This window comes from Schistocerca serialis, chromosome 2 (genome assembly GCF_023864345.2).
Source record: "Schistocerca serialis cubense isolate TAMUIC-IGC-003099 chromosome 2, iqSchSeri2.2, whole genome shotgun sequence".
Lineage (NCBI taxonomy): Eukaryota > Metazoa > Arthropoda > Insecta > Orthoptera > Acrididae > Schistocerca > Schistocerca serialis.
Window position 1 is genome coordinate 632,164,967 of NC_064639.1, and position 20,996 is coordinate 632,185,962.

Here is a 20,996-nt window from a genome sequence, read left to right on the forward strand (position 1 = left end):
TCGTTCGACAAATTTAACAAATACTATCCCTAAGATGTGTGTGACATGACAACTCAGCTCTGTTGGTGAGCCGTGGCAGTTAACTTACCAGGATATCCGCCTTTTGTTTTCTCGGCTCTACTACAACGACGCCGAATGAGAAGGAAGTGAAGTGCACTCGTCTTTTTACAATGAGATCGAATGAAATTTGTGGTAAGGTCTTATAGGACCTACAGCGGTCACCGGTCCCTAAGCCTACACACTACTAAAACTAACTTACGCTATGGACAACATACACACTCTTGCGCGAGGAAGGACTCGAACCTCCGACGGGGGGAGCCGCACGGACCCTGACAAGGTGACTCAGACCGCGCGCCCACCCCGTGATGCTACATCGAATGAGAAGGAAGTGAACGGTGCAGTATGATAACCCGTCCTCTTAACAAGGTTGTTGCAATAGCGTTGGCAATAAATATGACACAGTGAACGATAATGCAGCTTGACAAGGACAAGGAAAGTCAATCTGCTACTTGTTGCTGCAATCACAGAAAGGAAAGTTTCGATAACATTCAATGATGTCATCTTGTGTTTAAACATATATAAATGAAAATTTAAGACCGAGAGCAGTAGTATTTCTTAACGAGTACAATGAAGGCTGCTCTGTTGTTTGTTGTTGGTAAGTATTGGTAGAATTTATAAATTTTCGTTCACGATTAACTTTCTTTTTTACCTTTCCTTTATATAATTCCTGAGGTAGTAATTCGTATGAAAATCTATTTCTATTGTCGGCGGAGAATTTTTCACTGCCGCAATTAACGACGTAATAAAAATGGGAAACAGTTTTGAGTATTGAGATGGTTCTAGGAAGATTTTTCCATTTGCTTGTGGTCTCGATCAGTGTTAGCGCATAGATACTCGACGAAAGTGTTCGTGTTGTCTATATAAACAATTTCAGTCGTCTGAGAGTATGACTCAAGTGATTACGAATGTTAAGCGTCACAGCTTAGTACTTATATACACATGACTAGCTAACTAGGAATTGTAACGAGCAATAGACGGGTGGACCAGTATTGCCACGTGAAGATAAAAATAACGTGAAACAAACTATCCCGCATTTTACAGGATTGCTAGGCGAAAAGGACAACACAAGCTAAGGAGAGATGAAGGATACCAAACCAATGGAATGACTGAGCTTTGAATACAGGAATTAACGAACGACTGTATACTGAGTAGTTACTCGTCTGCACCAACGATAACTCTAGAGAAAGTCCGTTCCACATAAAGAAAAATTCACTTCATGGACGAAATACCATATAGTCTTAAAAAGAGTAACGTAAAGGCAGTGAGGGAAACGAAACCCATCCTGTTATATCACTGAGTTAGTTATAATCGTAGTAATCTTGTTTTAGTTGCTAATTATCAGATTGACGATAAGGAGGTGAAGTTTTTCCAGTATCTTCTTAAGCTCTCGCACTTACTAGCTAAACGCCCCGCTCTTCCTTATGTCTTCTCTGTTTTCTTTGTCTTTGCTTTCGACGCCAGACGGACGAGCAGAACTCGCGAAACTGTTGAGTGAGTATCGCTAAGGAAATTCTTTCGTGGAAGAATTTTATTGCCGTGAGAGGTTTCCTAAGATCTGAGACAGCAACCGCTTTCACTGCAACCGGTTTCCTGGGGTCATTTCCATTTCAGGCCGCTTCGGAAAGATACTGCCACGTATGTTCTGGTTCCAGTGATGAGTCGCTAACAGTGTAATTGAACAGTAGGGGATATCTTCAAGTTTTTATGCGCAATGGATTATACTCAGTTACTTCAAGGTCAACTTCCAACACCTCCACCAACTGTCGATCCCCTGCAGATTTCAAATGCCCTACAGTCTTGTGACGTTGCAGCATCGCTACAGCGTCACTGCGCAAAATCTCATGGAGCTACCATCATTACCACTACATCACTTATATACAGCATGTTAAAAGAAAGTAGTCCTTGTTTTGAGAGATGATTTGAGCACGAAAACAAGAAAAAATCCTTTGCACATGGTCTTTGAGATGCCTACCTTAACAGGCATCATCACTCGTTCTTCTTCACTACTGTGAAACACATCAAGTCTACTTAAGCTGGTTGCTATCTCGAATCATCCACAGAATGCAGTAAACTAATAAGTAGAAAAATGAGACCACATTATTTTGTTGTTGTATAGCAGCATATAATCCTCATATTGTGCCTTGACTAAAAAAATATTCTATGTGACTTATGTACCTACTTTTCCATAGTATATGGAAACAAGGCTTCTAATCAGAATATCACTGCTTACCGATACAGTATAGAGAGTTACGACCAGATCGTTACCACACGAGTGTACCACACGAGTGTTTACTGGGTGCAGCAACGATATAAATGTAAAAGACCTGGAATAATTAAAGTTTTACTGTAGTTAGCCGCAATGTGGTATGCCAGTGTTGTCTGAACGAATTTCGATTGCAGAATAGAATGGTCACATAAATTTGGTAAACAGCCAATCACCCAAAAATTGGGCAAGAATAGTAATGCGGCAAATAAATAAAATGCATTCTCGTGACCTTAAATGTAGAGAACACGTGTGACATGAACACTGAAGACGTCAATCTAGCCTGCAATAATGTTAATTACAATTTTGCAATGACTAGCAACACTCCATAGAAATTACGCTATATTACGTAACTCATGAAAATGCTGTCTGTTTGAAAATATGTTTAATCTTGCCTAGGACAGGGAAATATTTTTTGTCGGTTGCTTTGCAAATGATGCCGCAGAAACCGTCATTTGTGGCAACTATTATATGCGAATCCTAATGTTACGTTGACGTATGCACGTAATGTCATTTACTGAACATAACATAAAATTGTAAAATTTCTTTGACTGTGACATAACCAGCTTACTTTTGTCAATAAAATACAAGTTGCATATGAATCACTTGTAGATTAAACTGATTTTCTGCCTTACCATGGTTGTGCACCACTGTATGAACAAATGCAGATACAACTATTTTTTATTACAATGATTGTTTTATTGAAAATCAGTTGTAACTTTAACTGAATCGAATTTCTTTTAACTACTTCTTTTACTTACTACTTTCTGGGAAGCCATGGTTTGAGGGCAGAACGCTGTTCCTGGTTAACGACCTGAGTCTGTAAAGTTTGTATTGAACAATGTCCCAAAAATTTACTATTACACTGGCATGCCTGTCACAGAGCAATCAAATTACTTGCTAGATATTACTTTGGGATGAGTTGCTTCTGGCACGATGTAATGGTTATTACGAAATTCGTTACTGACGGTAGACTCTTCTTGATGAGAGAGCAGCTTGAATAAAATATATGCACACAGCAGTCTTCATTAATTCCAACATTTTCTTGTAATAGTGTTCTGTGTACGTATATGTGCTGGCTTACTTATATTTCGCCTTGTCACATACGTATTATAACACAATTTCCACAAGAATTTCCGTTTGGCATTTGCGAGCCAACACACACGTCTGTACCACACAAGAGATGCTTCGCAACTCATCTCTGCCCTTAGTTCTAGGACTGCATGCTCTCGCACCAACGTCGTTATCTTTCCATGAAGTGTATTCTTTGTAATAGTTCAACATAATTCCCTTGACACTGCCAGCGTATTTAATGCAATAAATATTTTTTATTCCTTATTTATTCACTCAGCATATATTACCTTTTGATAAAATCTAATTAATGACAAAATTCATAAATACATACAGATACAAGAAATGATTATAAACTTAGGCGGTAGCTGAAAAATACATGAGACATCGGGTATTACATACGACCTGATTTTGTGAGTCGCCGCTAAAGGACGTGCTCGAAATGGTGTTTGCTGTTCACCGTCTGTAATAACAGGCTTCCATTATGCTGGAAATTGCAGAAAAAAACTACAACGTTAATGGTTTTCATTAGCTGTTCACAATACATACTGGATCTGTTAGAAGTAATGTAAGTGCACTTACCCAGAACTGTGAATACGGTTTACAGTTTCAACAACTGCTCAAAGCTCTTAAGGTAAGCATTTTAGATTCTATTTGAACTGGACTTCTCTCATAGTTTTATCCGAACTACAGCCTCTCAAAATATGCAATACTTTTTCTTTTACACAGTGTATATTCTGACCTGTAGTGGCCATGTGACATTTCCACGTCGTACCTTTCAAATCATCTTTCCAATTATCTATTTTGTTCGATTAAGAGCCATATCTTGAGTTATATCTGCATTTAGGTACCGAAAACATTCTCCTGTTTTGGTACAGTACGTCTTAAAACATTCTACATAAATGTCACAAATATGAGGTATTCTCCTACTATAGCTTCCCCAATATCAGCTACATTGGATTTCATGTACAACTTAGAGACTACGAGACAATAGAGAACCATTTACATCCAGAGAAAATACATTAGCAAGTGGCTGAGTTGTGGCATGAGTCACCAGAGTTCCATTGCATCTCGGTATTGTGAGGCTAGCACCTGCCTGAGTCGCAGTACCAGGCAGTAGTATCAGAGCGCTAGATGGTGAAGTTACACTAACAGGCAGTGGACAAAGCTACGAGCTGTAATACTGTTCATCGTTTTCTACAGCACTGGTCGCAGTTGCGGTGGTGCACGGACAACCAGAAGAATCGACCAATGCCACCATCCAGGGTGCGGAAGAGCCGTCCGCCACGTTCCCGGCTGTGAGAAGACTGGCGGCGCCGTCGTACGCGGAAGAAGACGAGGATACCATTTGTGTCCAGGCAGACAACAAGTTCTACTTGTATGCTAATTCACTGAAGCTGTATTCTTGCTACAACCTGCTACCGAAGGGTACGTTACTGTAAATAACAAGATTTTCTATTCATGATTGACAAGATTACCACGGACTGTTTAGTATAATATTTCGTGAATTGTTCCAAAGTGAATGTGAGAATATGAGTTACATCAAACCATCTAGGGAAGCAGCATATTGTTACCTCCCCGTGAATAATGCAAGATTCTGCACTTAACGAAATTGCAAACTCATCGAAATCTTCACCAAAACTATTCCAAGCAATTTCCTGCACATATTTAATTCTCTTTTTCCATTTACATGTTGTACTCTTAAATCTTCTGAATTTTTTAACTTTCTAAAGTTTAGAAACTGAGTTCTTTTGTTTGGATTATGTTGTATAACGTGACATGAAGTTCTCCATAGGCTATAGTCTCAACATTTAGCAAAGAGATATTTTAAAGGGCGACGCATGTTAGCACAAGTACCGCGTGGTTTATTTTGAAGTAAATACGGTGTTAGCTTTCTACCTAGATCTAGATACAGTAAAGCATTGTAAAATGATAGGCAAGGCATACTTTTCATTGTACTTTGTTGAAGGCCAACAGAGGAACTAGTGTACATCAACAATACTCGTTATACGTTCATGAAAAAAATAGAAATAGGATACAAGATTGGAAAAGTTCAAAATTTAGCCACCAACCTGTGTGCCTAAGACAGGCGATGATACGCCATATTAGTAATCAACCGCACAAGCATTGTAAAAAATTACCCCGTATTTGAGGCATTTATAAAGAGCAGCAACCCACACATAGTATTTGGGAGCCAGTGAAGCGTGAAAGCAGAAAAGCGAGTTAATTATGTCAGACCAGAATATCGAGGTAGAAGGAGTGGAAAATAGCGTAGTCGTAGTACTAGTTGAGATTTCCATCGAGTCAGAAAATGTGTCTGTAATGCGTTGATTAGCACGAAAGTAAAGGTTATGCGTAAGCCAAAAAGCGCAAGTATATCCTTCTAATGGCTTATAGACTCGCCTGTAGAAGTAACTTAAAATGAAAAATTAATTCATGTGTACGTGTCCTTCGAAGTTGTGTCGAGTATTTAGAGACCTAAGCAGTCATAAGAATACCAACAATCTTGCTTAGTAATCATTTGTGTAAAAGCTTCGTAGAACAGATATTATTGAACTAACAAGTGGCAGATGTAGACAAACAGATATGAGCACATATTGAGCTGTACCACTGTCTTACCGTTCCTGATGTGCTCGTAGTGTAATGAATATGAGGATGGACATGTATACAAATCAAGCGAAGAAGTTTACATATGTAGTGAATTTGTTACAACATAACCACGATATTATTGCACTTGGCTTTCCGTGGCCGCCACCGGAAAGAGGCGGTGACCTTACAGTAAACAAGTACAGGGATGGCTAAGGAAAACGCATTTCAGCACAGCTGTGCGTATACTGTCAAGTGGTTCATAGAGTCATGAACAATAATATTGCTGTCGACTAATAAACAGCAGGTCACCTCAGATCACCACAGTCAGTTAACTTCGACAGGGATCGTACGGAGCAATAGTGGCACAAGATACAGAGAATAATTCCTAAAACTCTAGTAAAATCGGAATCTTCAAGAGCAGATGAAGATGAGAGGGCTCACCATTAAATACCTATGACTCTCTCTCCAAACTATTAACATTTTGGTTATTTTGTTCTTTTCACACATAGTAACCTGAGCAATGGATTGGAGTTACGGAAACATTGTTTGTATACTTCTCAGAGTCTGTAACTGATCAGCAGGCTAACACAGACACCGAAGATTTCGATTAGTATATGCCATCCGATTGTAAAATACTGCTGATATCCAATGACGTCCGGACAGAGTACCGGTCGGTTCACAACCTGACATGATGAGGAATACGATGATGGCATATTTAAAGGGCTCAAATTGGAGGTTGTTAGTCAGTATGCCACTCCCAGAAGAGGTGTATTGTGAACGCTGTAGACTACACTATAATAAGGCAAATAAAGCTTTGTATTTAAAAGAGCCGAATGAACACGCCTCCTCTTACTCAGGCACCGCGAATACTTTTTTGTGCTGCCAGTTTCTGCACAGACGATCAAAATGTGAATTAACTCCTTTATCCAATGGTAATGTTTCCGTTATCTACACGGCATGTCTCGCTATGAGAAAATGCGGACTTGTGGAGAGCATGGTTCCTCAGCCTTGTCGCGTATGTTAGAAATCAAGCTGGTTCTTTAGATACATAATGACGATCTCATATCTCATTGTGGACAACGTCTAACTTGATGTATGTCTGCCTTGCTAGTCCATATACAGGGCAGTCGTATCCAAGACAGAAACGAAGAAATGCAATGTAAAGCTGCAGAACTTGAGAACTGTAGGCACTAAGGCACTTTATGATTTTATGTGCTTCCTGGCACTTTGCTTTCACTTCCCTGACATGTTCCAGACGTCTCCATTTATCACCAAATGCTGACTCAGTAATGTAACTGATTTGCTACAGTAATCTAGAATAAAAATGTTTCAGTTCAGTTAAAAAGACAATATGAAGAATTATAGCCCATAAAATTGTTTCTCTACAAACATTTAGACATAGTGTCGAGCTGAGACCTCATGACGAACAGAAAATTGAGAAATAAGCCACGAACATGGAGCACTAAACTGGATTTCTTTTGACTCGTCAGTCTTCTGACTGGTTCGTTGTGGTCCACCACCATTTTCTCTCCTTTGTCCAACTTTTCATCACTGAGTAGCACTTTCAACCTATGTCCTCAGTTATTTGCTGAACGTATCCCAAACTTTGTCTACACCTACACTTTTTAACCTTCTACAGCTCCCTCCAGTAACATAAGAGTTATTCTCTGATGTCTTAGCAGATGTTCTATCATACCGTTGTTTTTCTTTTCAGTGTTTCCCATACATTCCTTTATTCGCATATTCTGGGGAGAACCCCCTCATGTCTTACTTTATCAGACCACCTAATTTTCAACATTCTTCAGTAGCACCACATCATAAATGCTTATATTCCCTTCTGTTCCGGTTTTCTCACAGTCCAGCTCTCACTGCTACAGAATGCTGTGCTCCAAACGTACTTTCTCAGAAATTTCTTCCCTAAACTAACACCTGAAACTGGCAGATTTTTGGCCAAGAATACCCTTTTATCAGCGCTAGTCTCCTTCTTATGTCCTCATTCTCTAGTCCGTCATGTGTTTTTTGCTGACTGTTTAGCAAAATTCCTTCACGCCATCTCGATCGTGATTGCCAGTTAAGTTTCCGACTGTTATCTTTTCTGCTACTTCTTTTTACTTTCGCCTCTCTGCGACTTACTGTCAATCCATATTCTGCATTCATTAGATCGTTGGTTCCAGTCAACAGTTCCTGTTCTTCATCATTTTAAATGAGGATAGCAATGTCGTCAGGTAATCTTATTATTTATATCCTGTCACCATAAATTTTACTCCCACACATGAGCCTTCCTTTTATTTCCGTTTTGCATCTTGAACAGATGGGGTGAAAGTTTAATCCTTCCTCTTACATCCTCTTCAATCACAGAGTTTTGTTCCTCGTCTTCCATTCTTACTGTTCTTGTACTTGTATATTACCATATTTCCTTGTAGCTTACCCCTTTCTTTCTCAGGATTTGATGCATCTTACAGCGTTTAACATGTCGAACGCTTTTACCACGTTGACAAACCCTACGAACATGTCTTAATTTTTCTTCGAGCTTGCCTCTGTTGTCAACCACAATCTCAGAACTGTCATATTTACCTTTCCTAAATGCACACTGACGTAATCTAACATATCTTCAGTCTACTTTTACACTCTTCTGTATATTATTCCTGTCAGCTACTTGAGTGCATGAGCTTATATGCTGATTGAGTGACGATTGCAGCACTTGTCGACTCTAACAATCTTGGGAACTGTTCGGAAGTTTTTTTTTCGGAAAGTCTGATGGTATATCACCAGTCTCCTTATAATACTCGTACACATCAACTAGATTCTGATATAATTTTATCTATCCCTTCTGCCCCATCTGATTTACGTCTTCCAAGGCCATTATAATTTCTAATATTCTATCCCCTAAGCCTTCCCTATCGACTTCTGTTCCTTTTCCTGTTCTGTCATCACGTGAGTCGTCCTGCTCATAGATGCCCTCTGCGTACTCTTTCCATCTATCCTCTGTCTCCTCTTCATTTAACAGTAGAATTCCTGTTGTACTCGTATTGTTGCCGCGCTTCTTTTATTTCACTGAAAGTTGTTTTTGCTTTTCTATAGGTTGAGTCAATCCTTCCGTCAAAGTTCAGTCAATCGTTCCGGCAAACTTTACTTTTTTTGATTTCTTCACCTTTTTCGTGGAGGCGTTTTGCCTTAGCTTGCCTGCATACTCTATTTGGCTCATTCCTAAGTGACTTGTATTTCTCAATTTCACTGAACGGATTTTTAATTCTTTCTTTCGTCGATCAGCGGAAGTATTTCTTTTGTTATCCACTGTTTCTTCGCAGTTATCTTCCTTTTACCTAAGTTTCTCTCTTCAGATTTTGCGACTGCCCCTTTCAGAGATGTCCATTACTCTTCAGCTGAACTACCTAGTGAGTTATTCATTATGGCTGTATCTATAGCCTCAAACAACTTCAGAGGTGTCCCTTCACTCCTTACTACTTCTGTATGTCACTTACTTGTGCACTGATTCTTCCTGACCTGTCTCTTCAAATTTAGCCAACTCATCGTCATTATTACGCTTTACAATCCAATATTTGAATTCCAAATATCTGCCTGATCATGTCCTAATTTAACTGAAGTTTTCATGTATCTCGCAGCCTTCTCAAAGTTGAACCTCTCCTTGTGTGATTCTTGTACAGTCTTTACGTTATTAAACCTATTGCAGAATATATTAATCTTTCTCCGGTCTCGTTCCTACTACGAAGCTCATTTTTAACCGTAAACCTATCCTGTACGCCTTCCTGCACAACCACTTTCCAATCCCCCATGACTGCAAGATTTTCATATACCTTTACATACTGAATTACCAGTTAAAACCTGATATACTTTCTCTACCTCTTCATCTGCTTGCGACGAAGCATGCATATCGAAACTATTGTTGTCAGCGTTGGTTTGCTGTCGAATCTGATGAGAGAAACACTATCAGTGAAATGTTCGCAGTAACTCACTCATTGTCCTACCATCCCATTCATAATAAATTCTAATCCAGTAATACAATTTTCTGCATCTTTTCATATTACTGTACACTCATCTGATCAGAAAGCGTATGTCCTCTTCCAATTTCACATCCGTGACGCCCACTGTCCATTAACGCGCCTTAGCATTTCCGTTTTCAGAGTTTCTAGCTTCCCTACCACGTTGAATCTTCTGCCATTCCACGTCCAGATTCGTGGAACGTTATTCCTTCTTTCGTTTTTCAATCACTTGTCAAGGTCTCCGCTCGTTTCGGAGTCCCCTCCCAGAGATCTGAGCGCGGTACTTGTTAGGAATCTTTTCCCAATGGAGAGGTCATGAGGGCACGTTCTCAGTTACAGGCCACATGTCTTGCAGATACGCATTATCTGTTCTTAATGCAGTGGTTACCATTGTCTTCTCCATCATCATGCCACTCAACGTTGATGAGTCTTCCGCCTTGTAGGGGCAGTTTGCCACTCCAGGGGAAAGAGAGAGATCTGAAGCTCTGTTGGCACTTCCGCTCTCTTTGACAAAGCCGTTGGCAGGGTGAGGGTGACTTTACGCCGGAAGTCTTCGGCCGCTACTGTAATTTTAAATTTAAGCAGTGAGGACGATTCTAACATGGAACAACAAATGTTGGACTATTAATGAAAGACGCTACACGTAGACCATGGGTGCAATCCTGAAATTATAATTGTGGACATTATGCTGTTAATGGCGATATCAAACACTTCCTCTGGTTACAGCCTATATTTGAAGAATATGATCCAAAGGCACGTGTCCGAAGCTACAGAGAAAATAACTTCTGTTCAGGAAGGGCAATGCGAGAAAGTGAAAACTCTCCGTATTTCTCATTCATGAATATGAATGGATGGCTGTATTCCTTTCCTTATTCAACTTAAAACTCATCTTCTTCCTCTCTGCAGCTTCACAAGTCTATGCCCGGATTATGTACCCCAAGTCAACGCATACGTGACTGTTTAGTCTGTCAACTTACGTCTTTACATTGCGTACATTCGCAGAATAGTCATTCTTTCTGCAATTTCTCTGTGCCTGTGGTCATTGTGTCTCACTATGCCACCACATTTGTAATTGAATGAACAATTTTTTAAGTACAGATCCACCTGTAGTGGATGTTCTCGAAGTTCTGTACTTTGTCGTGTTTGGCACTTGGTGAACTATTTTAGTGTCGACGAGAATTTTCTTTGTCGATTAACAGATTTACGTGTACCATCCAAACTGTTGAAACCTTTAAGTACACATAACACTCACAAATTAGCAAACCAGTCTTCAAATACTGTAAAAATTTTCTGTATTATTGATGTTTTATGTTATATTCTCCCAGATACTCGACTGGGAGCACTATCTATATCACCTTTCGTATTTGGATATTTTTATCTCTTCTGCTCAAACAAGCCACTTTAAGAATTGCTAGCTTGAGAAACGGAAAACAAAGTTATTTTCTCAAGTACCGATGGATCGATACAGCCCATCAGGACAAAATACCGACTTTCTGCTGAAGATCTCGCCTATGACAAGTTTTCTAGAGGTCGACTGCCTCGCCTCAGCTTTCATCTACATCTACATCTACAATTATACTCCGCAAGCCACCCAACGGTGTGTGGCGGAGGGCACTTTACGTGCCACTGTCATTACCTCCCTTTCTTGTTCCAGTCGCGTATGGTTCGCGGGAAGAACGACCGTCTGAAAGCCTCCGTGCGCGCTCTAATCTCTCTAATTTTACATTCGTGATCTCCTCGGGAGGTATAAGTAGGGGGAAGCAATATATTCGATACCTCATCCAGAAACGCACCCTCTCGAAACCTGGACAGGAAGCTACACCGCGATGCAGAGCGCCTCTCTTGCAGAGTCTGCCACTTGAGTTTGTTAAACATCTCCGTAACGCTATCACGGTTACCAAATAACCCTGTGACGAAACGCGCCGCACTTCTTTGGATCTTCTCTATCTCCTCCGTCAACCCGATCTGGTACGGATCTCACACTGATGAGGAATACTCAAGTATAGGTCGAACGAGTGTTTTGAAAGCCACCTCCTTTGTTGATGGACTACATTTTCTAAGGACTCTCCCAATGAATCTCAACCTGGTACCCGCCTTACCAACAATTAATTTTATATGATCATTCCACTTCAAATCGTTCCCCACGCATACTCCCAGATATTTTAAAGAAGTAACTGCTACCAGTGTTCGTTCCGCTATCATATAATCATACAATAAAGGATCCTTCTTTCTATGTATTCGCAATACATTACATTTGTCTATGTTAAGGGTCAGTTGCCACTCCCTACACGAAGTGCCTATCCGCTGCAGATCTTCCTGCATTTCGCTACAATTTTCTAATACTGCAACTTCTCTGTATACTACAGCATCATCCGCGAAAAGCTGCATGGGACTTCCGACACTATCTACTAGGTCATTCATATATGTTGTGAAAAGCAATGGTCCCATAACACTCCCCTGTGGCACGCCAGAGGTTACTTTAACGTCTGTAGACGTCTCTCCATTGATAACAACATGCTGTGTTCCGTTTGCTAAAAACTCTTCAATCCAGCCACACAGCTGGTCTGATATTCCGTAGGCTCTTACTTTGTTTATCAGGCGACAGTGCGGAACTGTATCGAACGCCTTCCGGAAGTCAAGAAAAATAGCATCTACCTGGGAGCCTGTATCTAATATTTTCTGGGTCTCATGAGCAAATAAAGCGAGTTGGGTCTCACACGATCGCTGTTTCCGGAACCCATGTTGATTCCTACATAGTAGATTCTGGGTTTCCAAAAACGACATGATACTCGAGCAAAAAACATCTAAAATTCTACAACAGATCGACGTCAGAGATATAGGTCTATAGTTTGCGCATCTGCTCGACGACCCTTCTTGAAGACTGGGACTACCTGTGCTCTTTTCCAATCATTTGGAACCTTCCGTTCCTCTAGAGACTTGCGGTGCATGGCTGTTAGAAGGGGGGCAAGTTCTTTCGCGTACTCTGTGTAGAATCGAATTGGTATCCCGTCAGGTGAAGTGGACTTTCCTCTGTTGAGTGATTCCAGTTGCTTTTCTATTCCTTGGACACTTATTTCGATGTCAGCCATGTCTGACTCATGGGAACGTACCACGCCTGTAGACTGCTTATTCTTACTTTGTTTAAATTTATGGTTAGGACCCATCTCGCAAGCCGTGCAGTTAAGGCGAGATCTCCGCCTTGTGTGACATACAACGTGCATATTTCATCACAACTGTAGTCGCTGAGGCACGCTCAGAAGTTACGGCAACTGATGACTCGCGACGCTAGCGAGCACCCAGCTAGGTATCGCCGAGACCGTCACACCGGTACCCTGTCATTACTGGCTGAGCCACCGAGGGAAGCAATCGAGTTTAGACTTGCAGCACAGAAATACATGGGATATCAACTATGGCAGTCACAGAGGCCCACGTTTGGCCCGCACGATTACTTTGAATCAAATACAGGGCCCAAAAACTCCACCGAATATTTGAAATGTAAAACTGTGTCCATCATTTGCAGGTTACGTAAGGTCGAAAACGATCAGGAGTCTTAAAGTCAAGACGTGCACACACACACACACACACACACACACACACACATACACACACACACACACACACACACACACACAAACAGAAACACACACACCGCTGTATTTCATATGTCAAATATAATATATGCTCCTTAAGTACATATACATTCAGTAACTAATTTTTTTCAGAAATATTAATAACTTTCTCATCAAATTTTTTTCGTTCGACCACAGTGAATGTACTGGACTGGGTGGGCGAGTGTGCAGACGGGAGAATATCGTGGCTGCACTGAGCGCGTAGAACAGAGTAACCGCTTCGCACTGCTTCACGTTGGATCATTCCAGGGCGGTTTAAGACCACATCAGATCGTTCACGTGGGGCAAGGAGTTACTGCTATAGGGGACGGGCGGCGCTCACCACTGCCCAACTCCCAAATTATGGGTTCTTCAAATCCGTTTCCTGTATGGGAAAATGGCTTTGAGCACTATGGGACTTAACGTCCGAGGTCATCAGTCCTCTAGAACTTAGAACTACTTAAACCTAACTAACCTAAGGACATCACACACATCCATGCCCGAGGCAGGATTCGAACCTGCGACCGTAGCGGTCACGCGGTTCTAGACTGTAGCGCCTAGAACCTCTCGGCCACCACAGCCGGCCACTGTATGGGAAACTGAGGCCCTGAGGTGGTGAAGATTTATCGTATCACAGTATAGATTTCTGGCGTATTGACTCCCGCGCACGTGGGCAGCCTTACCCTCCTTGCAGAGTTTCGTTCGAGTGACATCCTAACTCTCTCTAAATGCACCAAGCTTGATATTTACTAGCGTGGTCCATGTGCCAAAGAGCCGTCTACTATAATGCCAGTATGAATAGGAAGCCGCTTACACAGGGCTATCTATTTAAAACGCATGAACAAAAGAAGGTAGTTACTGTTCCGAGGAGGTGCTAAATCAATACAACATCCCCACGAACTATCACTGGTACATGTGGAAACGACACTCTCTCTAGGGCATCTATTACCACAGATCTCTCACATTCTCACTGTTATGCGACCGTAACATAATCTTTCCACAGTGCTGAAAATGAAATTCGTGCCATGTAAAAAAAGTGATAACCTATCACATTGTTATCAGTAGTAAATATCAAATAGTATTTAATTCTATTAATAGTTTCTAACTTTAATAAAACATATTTCCTTCTGTTTGTTGTAGTTTACGTGGTGAAACCAAAGAGTCTATGCAAACCAACCCTGTCAGATTGTCCCAACAACTAGGAGTATTGCAAGCCTGCTGGCTCATCTTGAAGAGACTGACTCGTCTGCGAGTGACTGAAGACCAGATGGCTGGCCTGCTCACTGAAGAATCTACAATATTCAGAGAAAGCAAGAAATCCCAAGAGCGACAGAACTTACCACTTTTTCTAGCAACAAGAACTGGAGGAATCGACTAATCCTCTTTCATCACAGTTTCTGATTGCTTCACGACATGCAATAAATCACACCATATTGCTTCACGACATGCAATAAATCACACCAGCATTACATTTAGGCGAGAAACTCACAGCAAAAACTTGTGTTTAAAAACATGGTCTTTCCTGTTTTTTATCTTTCTGTTGGCCTTGTAATAGTTTTATAATGACGCAATAAAACTGTATTTTCAAGCCATCACCTGTTACAATTCAGTCTTTGAATACATTTCCTTATCTGCAGCTTCACATTATTATTGGCAAATTACGACTCTACATTAATCATACAAAACGCAGTTCATCCATTCATGCTAACCTCGTACCATCCCATTACCCAATACCCGCCCTAACACGTTGACTGGAACGATGTCACTGGTGGACACAGCAGAGACTGACACAGTGGCTTGGCCTTGTCTTTCCTCGATAAAGCGTGAAATACTTGCAGCACAGAATACATGGTGTCTTCTCTGGATGTGCTATATGGAGGCCCAAGGGGGTGAGCAAAACAATTTTATTTCAAGCTGTTACGCAGACAAATCTGTGAAATACAACGCCATGATACAAGTTTGCATTATCGCTGTAAAAAAAGTGATCGTGTACCGTCTCAGTCTCTGGCTCTTCTAGACTGAAACATAAAAACCAAGGCGTGCTAAAAACCAATGCCTACGAATTATACACGTGAAAAATCTAAAAGCTTTTTAAACAGAATAAAGTTTATTATCAATTTTCTTCTTCATTCTCCAGTCTACATACTTATATCTCATCATTATCACCATAGCGACGAACAAATTTCTCCGAAAGAGTGGCCAGTTTCTTGATACCGCCATTGTCGAATGCCTGACTTTGTTAAAAGAGCCACAATGTTACCTCTGCCTGCACTGCTTCGTCACTGTCAATGTGAAATCACTAAAAGGGTTCTTCAAGCTCTGGAACCAAACTAAAATCGGATGGTGCCAACCCGGGATCGTATGGAGGATGAACGATTAATTGAGCCCAAGGTGTCAGACTGTTACAGATATCCTCATGCTAAAAGAAAGCGTGCTCCATGTTTGGAAGAACTCTATCAATTTGTGTTTTCAGCTTTATGAAGGATTATAGAACTCTGCTTCTCAATCGCCGACATAGCAATGTTGCACACAACCATTCTACACGCTGCGTTTAGGGGACCTACACCAGCAGAGGACCGCAACTTGCGTCAGAGAAACGTAAAAGTCGACCAAGTAATATGCATGGCATGTAATACAGCAACTGGTATTTTGAACACAATACAAAGTACAGAAGCATACCTTTTAGCACGCCTCTTTATCAGTAATATATTATTTCTTATCAAGTGCGGTACCATTTTGCACAGTAACTGTTAATTTCATTGATTGAAGTGATTTTTCGATTTACAGACACTGACTTATGAATGTTTCTGACGTAGATCATTGTTCCACCGAATATCTTTGGTGTGACGTCATAAGTGAGTGACTGCGTGTGAGATCGCTCTCTAAGTTTTTTATATATTTTTAGGTTTTAGATACATGTTTTAACGGTTTATGTGATAATATTTACTATGTAAGTGACTTATTAGTGGTTTCTTCATTCACCTCTGCTTTTCTTGTGTTGTGACCTGATATTTGTGAGTGTTTCGCATCGAGCAACGTAACCTCTTACCTGTGTTTACATTCCGCGCTGACCAGTTGCAGCTGTAGCGGCGCAACGATAGCTAAGTACTAATTAATTCCAGAATGAGATTTTCACTCTGCAGCGGAGTGTGCGCTGATATGTAACTTCCTGGCAGATTTAAACTGTGCGCCCGACCGAGACTCGAACTCGGGACCTTTGCCTTTCGCGGACAAGTGCTTTACCAATTCTGGAAACATCCCCCAGGCTGTGGCAAAGCCATGTCTCCACAGTATTCTTTATTTCAGGAGTGCTAGTTCTGCAGGGTTCGCAGAAGAGCTTCTGTAAAGTTTGGAAGGTATTAGACGAGATACTGGCAGAAGTAAAGCTGTGAGTACAGGGCGTGAGTCGTGCTTCGGTAGCTCAGTTGGTAGCACACAGTTTTAATGTGCCAGGAAGTTTCATACTAATTAATTGTTTGTGTATAGTGGTTTATTTAGGAACTTTAGTAGTCTTCAACAAGTGTTTTTAGTGTTTTCTGGTGAAATAATTTCAGAAGAACCTTTTGGGAACTGTTTTCAGCTCCCTTAGTGTGTCATTAGACCATTGATTCTCTTTCTGTATTAGTCTTTTGTTATATTCACATTTGTTGTTTATTAGTACTGTTAATAATAGTAGTTACTTCCCTTGTAGAGTAAGTTTGTAATTATTGTAGTCAGGTTTTTAACATCTTCTTATTGTAGTAGCGGAACGTAGGAAAAGAAAAATTTTACCATGAGTGAGAAGTGTGGGCTTTGCCGTAGGTTCGTGAGTAGTGGATTGCGGTGTGAGACTTGTTCGCAGTATTTTCACTGGGGGGAATGCAGTGGGGAAGCCAGTGGGCATTCTGGTGAGATCCTCTCCTGGAACTGCAGGTTACGTAGCAAGAGTAAGTTAATAGAGGAGCAGGAGCGTAAGATCTGTGCCCTTCAGGTGCAGTTGAGCTAGTTAGGATGAGGAGGGAGAAGGGGGTTGGGGAATGGGAGCTGGCTGTTGGCAAGAGATCTGCTAGGAGAAGAAGATTTTCAGATAGTTTTACTATTGGTGTTTACAATAGGTATGACCAACTGCCAGAGTCTAGTGGAGAGGAACCTCTAGTAGCTGTAGATGTAGGAAGTATGCAGCAGACCTCAGTAGTTATGGTGGCTAGAACAGTTGCAAAGTCGAAGAGGAAGAAGAAGGTTCTGCTGTTAGGTAGTTCTCATGGCAGAGGTGTAGGCCAGCAGTTGCAGGAAGTGCTGGGGCGTGAGTACCAGGCCACCAGCACTGTGAAGCCTAATGCAGGATTGGCTCAGGTGACTGTTAACATAGGGGGGTTATGTAGGGATTTTACTAAAGAGGATCAGGTAGTGATAGTGGGTGCTAACCTAACCTAACCTAACCTAACCTAACCTAACGTAATAGTATTGATAGGGATGGTGAGTATGACATAGATGCCACTCAGACTGGCAACAAGAATGTGCATTTTGTGGAACTGTTTCTGCGTCACGAGCTGCCTCATCTTAATACAACCTTCAGGCGTAATAACATGAGACTTGGGGGTGCGCTGATGACAGAAATCATGGGTCACATTTCAGTGGTGTCGGTGGAGTCTATCAGCAGCACGGGTTTCACTAGACATGGCCTGCACCTCAACAGGTATGGGAAGGGGAGGTTAGCAAAGCTTATAGGTGACAACATAGGTGGGGTTGGTGGGATCACTCATGGGAAAATTCCTGTTGTAGTGGGTGTTAGAGCTGCACCTTTTTTAGATTGAAGTCAGCTGATAGGTATTCCTACTTAAGGGAAGTCTCTCTAACAAAGTAACCACTTTTGACAAAGCTTAGGTATCCGAGTAATGAGGGAATTAGTATATTTCATCAAAATATATAAGGTATTAGAGATAAAAGTGAATTGCTTATAGATGTTGACTATGAAATTATTGGTATATCTGTTCATTAAAACACTGTCTATATTCTCCATGTAAATTTCCTGGGTTCTTCATGACGCCAACAGCACGCAGTGATACAAACATACCTGTATAAGGAAAGCTCCGGTGGACAAGCCACTAGAAAAAGAATTCCGAATGGGAGGAGTTAAAAATGACCATAATTATATGCTATAATTTCTGACAAGCATCAAGTACAGAGTAGAAACTACGTTTGATAGGGCAAAAGGAATCCTACACGATCGCTGACAGAGATGGAAACCTTCGTGAATCATGCTAAAACGATACAGTGCATGATAACGACCCTAATTCCCTCGGAAGTTCTTTTCCAGGTAAGCAAGACCATTGCGATTGTAATTCTTCTTGCTTCAACTTCTTACAAATGCAAACGACCGCTTTGTTTCGTTCATGAAACAAATAGAGCCAATACAAAGGATTAGCGGATACAGTAACGTCGTCTGTATTAATCAGGAAGAGGAAACAATATAGGCAGGCTACACTAGACTGCACATTTTGATAGACACAATAACTCTCTTCAGTACATTTGACATCCAGGCTTATCTTCACAGTGGCAGTATGTACACGCGTGAGCAACGTTCAATGCGACCATCTCGCAATAACGTACTCTTCACCACTCCCTGGATCTTACTTTGTTCGACCCTACGACACCCAGAAACGTGTTCCTGTAAGTGTCCATACTAGTAAAAATCTACTCGATTAACATCCGGGGAATGTGGAGCCTAGAACATAGGATCTGCCTGACCAGCACATTCACCTGGAAATCTTTCATTTAAGTAGTTATGTACATTCATTCCAAAGTGTAGCAGTGCATCATTATGCTGAAATCGTACCTGTCATCGAACACCAAGTGGAAAAATTTCAAATTCGTCAGGAAGTGTGTTCTAAAAAGTTGTACGATAGATGGGCACATTTAACTTGTCCATCAATACGTAAGGGCCCAAAAGAAATACTCCCACGACTATAGCCAATAGGTTTCTGCCTGAAAGCCACATTCACAGGCGACATGTAGGCTGTATTCCGATCAGTAATGACCATATCACGTGATTAATAAAATGTCCATCATCTTCCACTTGGTGCAAATGCCATTCAGAAAAGTGCACTTGTCGAAGTGGTCATTTGGTTGCTGGGTATTGAATTAATGTGTTGAGATATGAAAGCAGTTTGTCATGTAACACTTCAGAGGCCAGTCTTTGACACATCTGAAAATACCTTGCATTATCAAGGGTACTTTTCCCAGGTGGTTGGTGAATGGATTCAAGAATTGCATCCTCTTTTTGTAGAATATGTTTAGTCCCTGGACGACCTCTGTCCATTAGTTATGGACGAAGGTACCAGTTTTCCAAAGGTGTTGCTGAGGCCAACAAAAAGAAAAAATTATGACAACGTATTCTTCGTTTGTGTACTGTAGTCGACAAGCTGCTCTACATGAACTTGACAGGACCAGTAAGGTTGGCCACTGTGTGGTTAGTGGACATAGGCTTACATTTCAATGGATCCCACTACGAAGTGGTAGGCTATTGTCAAGTGCCAAATCATGTCCTGCTTTTTAACAACAAGAACTAGGGAACAGATGTATAAAATAAAAGAAGAACAGCCTGGTGTGGATTCTAACCATAGCTCTGTGATGGATGTTGTTTTGATGTTCCAGCATAGTATTCAGTGACCTACGATGGTTGGTACGGTTTCTGTGGTGTGATACACATTCCTATGAATATTCTGATGCGCTGAACAATGTGACTGTATTGCCAGCTCACCATTTTCATACATATGTTTTGTAAATGCACCTAGTCTGATTCTGATACACACACTTTTTATATGAATCTGGATGAGGACTCACATGCTGACATTTTTTCTTCAACCTGTATATTCAGTAAGGAGGTTAACCATCGCGAGTATGTAATAACAGTAACTGTGTATTCCAAATGCTTACAAAGAATGTTGCTCAGTGGAAGCTGTTGTTGTAGTCGTCAGTCCGGAGACTGATTTGATGCAGCTACCCATGCTACCCAATACTGTGCCAGCCTCTTCATATCTCAATAACTACTGCAACTTACATCAATCAAAATCTGCTTACTGTATTCGTCTCCAACTACAATTTTACTTCCACAAGTCCCTCCAGTACTAAATTGGTAATCCCTACATGCCTCCAAATGTGTCCTATCAATTATTCCCTCTTCTAGTCAGGTTGTGTATTGAAGTAAAACATGTACCATAAATATTCTAGACAATAAGACAATTGAAGCTTTTGAAACATGACACTACAGAAGAATGCTGAAAATTTGAGAGGTAGAACACGTAACTATGAGGAGTTGATGAACAGAATTGGGGAAAAAAGAAATTTGTGTCAAAATTTGGCTAGAAGAAGGGCTCAGTTGATAGGACACATTCTGAGACATGACACACACCATACAAATTCTTT

At 41.0% G+C, this 20,996-nt stretch overlaps 1 protein-coding gene across 1 annotated transcript; it reads left to right on the forward strand.

The window, feature by feature from the left end:
* The first annotated feature begins 510 nt into the window (after positions 1-510).
* LOC126457707 (uncharacterized) lies at positions 511-15,184 on the forward strand. Its single transcript, XM_050094237.1, has 3 exons — positions 511-655; positions 4,598-4,822; positions 14,733-15,184. Exons 1-3 carry the CDS (start codon positions 628-630, stop codon positions 14,792-14,794), a joined length of 315 nt encoding a protein of 104 aa, XP_049950194.1. The 5' UTR covers positions 511-627; the 3' UTR covers positions 14,795-15,184.
* Positions 15,185-20,996: the final 5,812 nt, after the last annotated feature.

Coding starts and splice junctions, on each gene's coding strand:
- LOC126457707 (XM_050094237.1), top strand. CDS start 628: ATGAAGGCTGCTCTGTTGTTTGTTGTTG. Junction 656..4,597: donor TGCTCTGTTGTTTGTTGTTG/GTAAGTATTGGT, acceptor CGTTTTCTACAG/CACTGGTCGCAGTTGCGGTG. Junction 4,823..14,732: donor CTACAACCTGCTACCGAAGG/GTACGTTACTGT, acceptor TGTTTGTTGTAG/TTTACGTGGTGAAACCAAAG.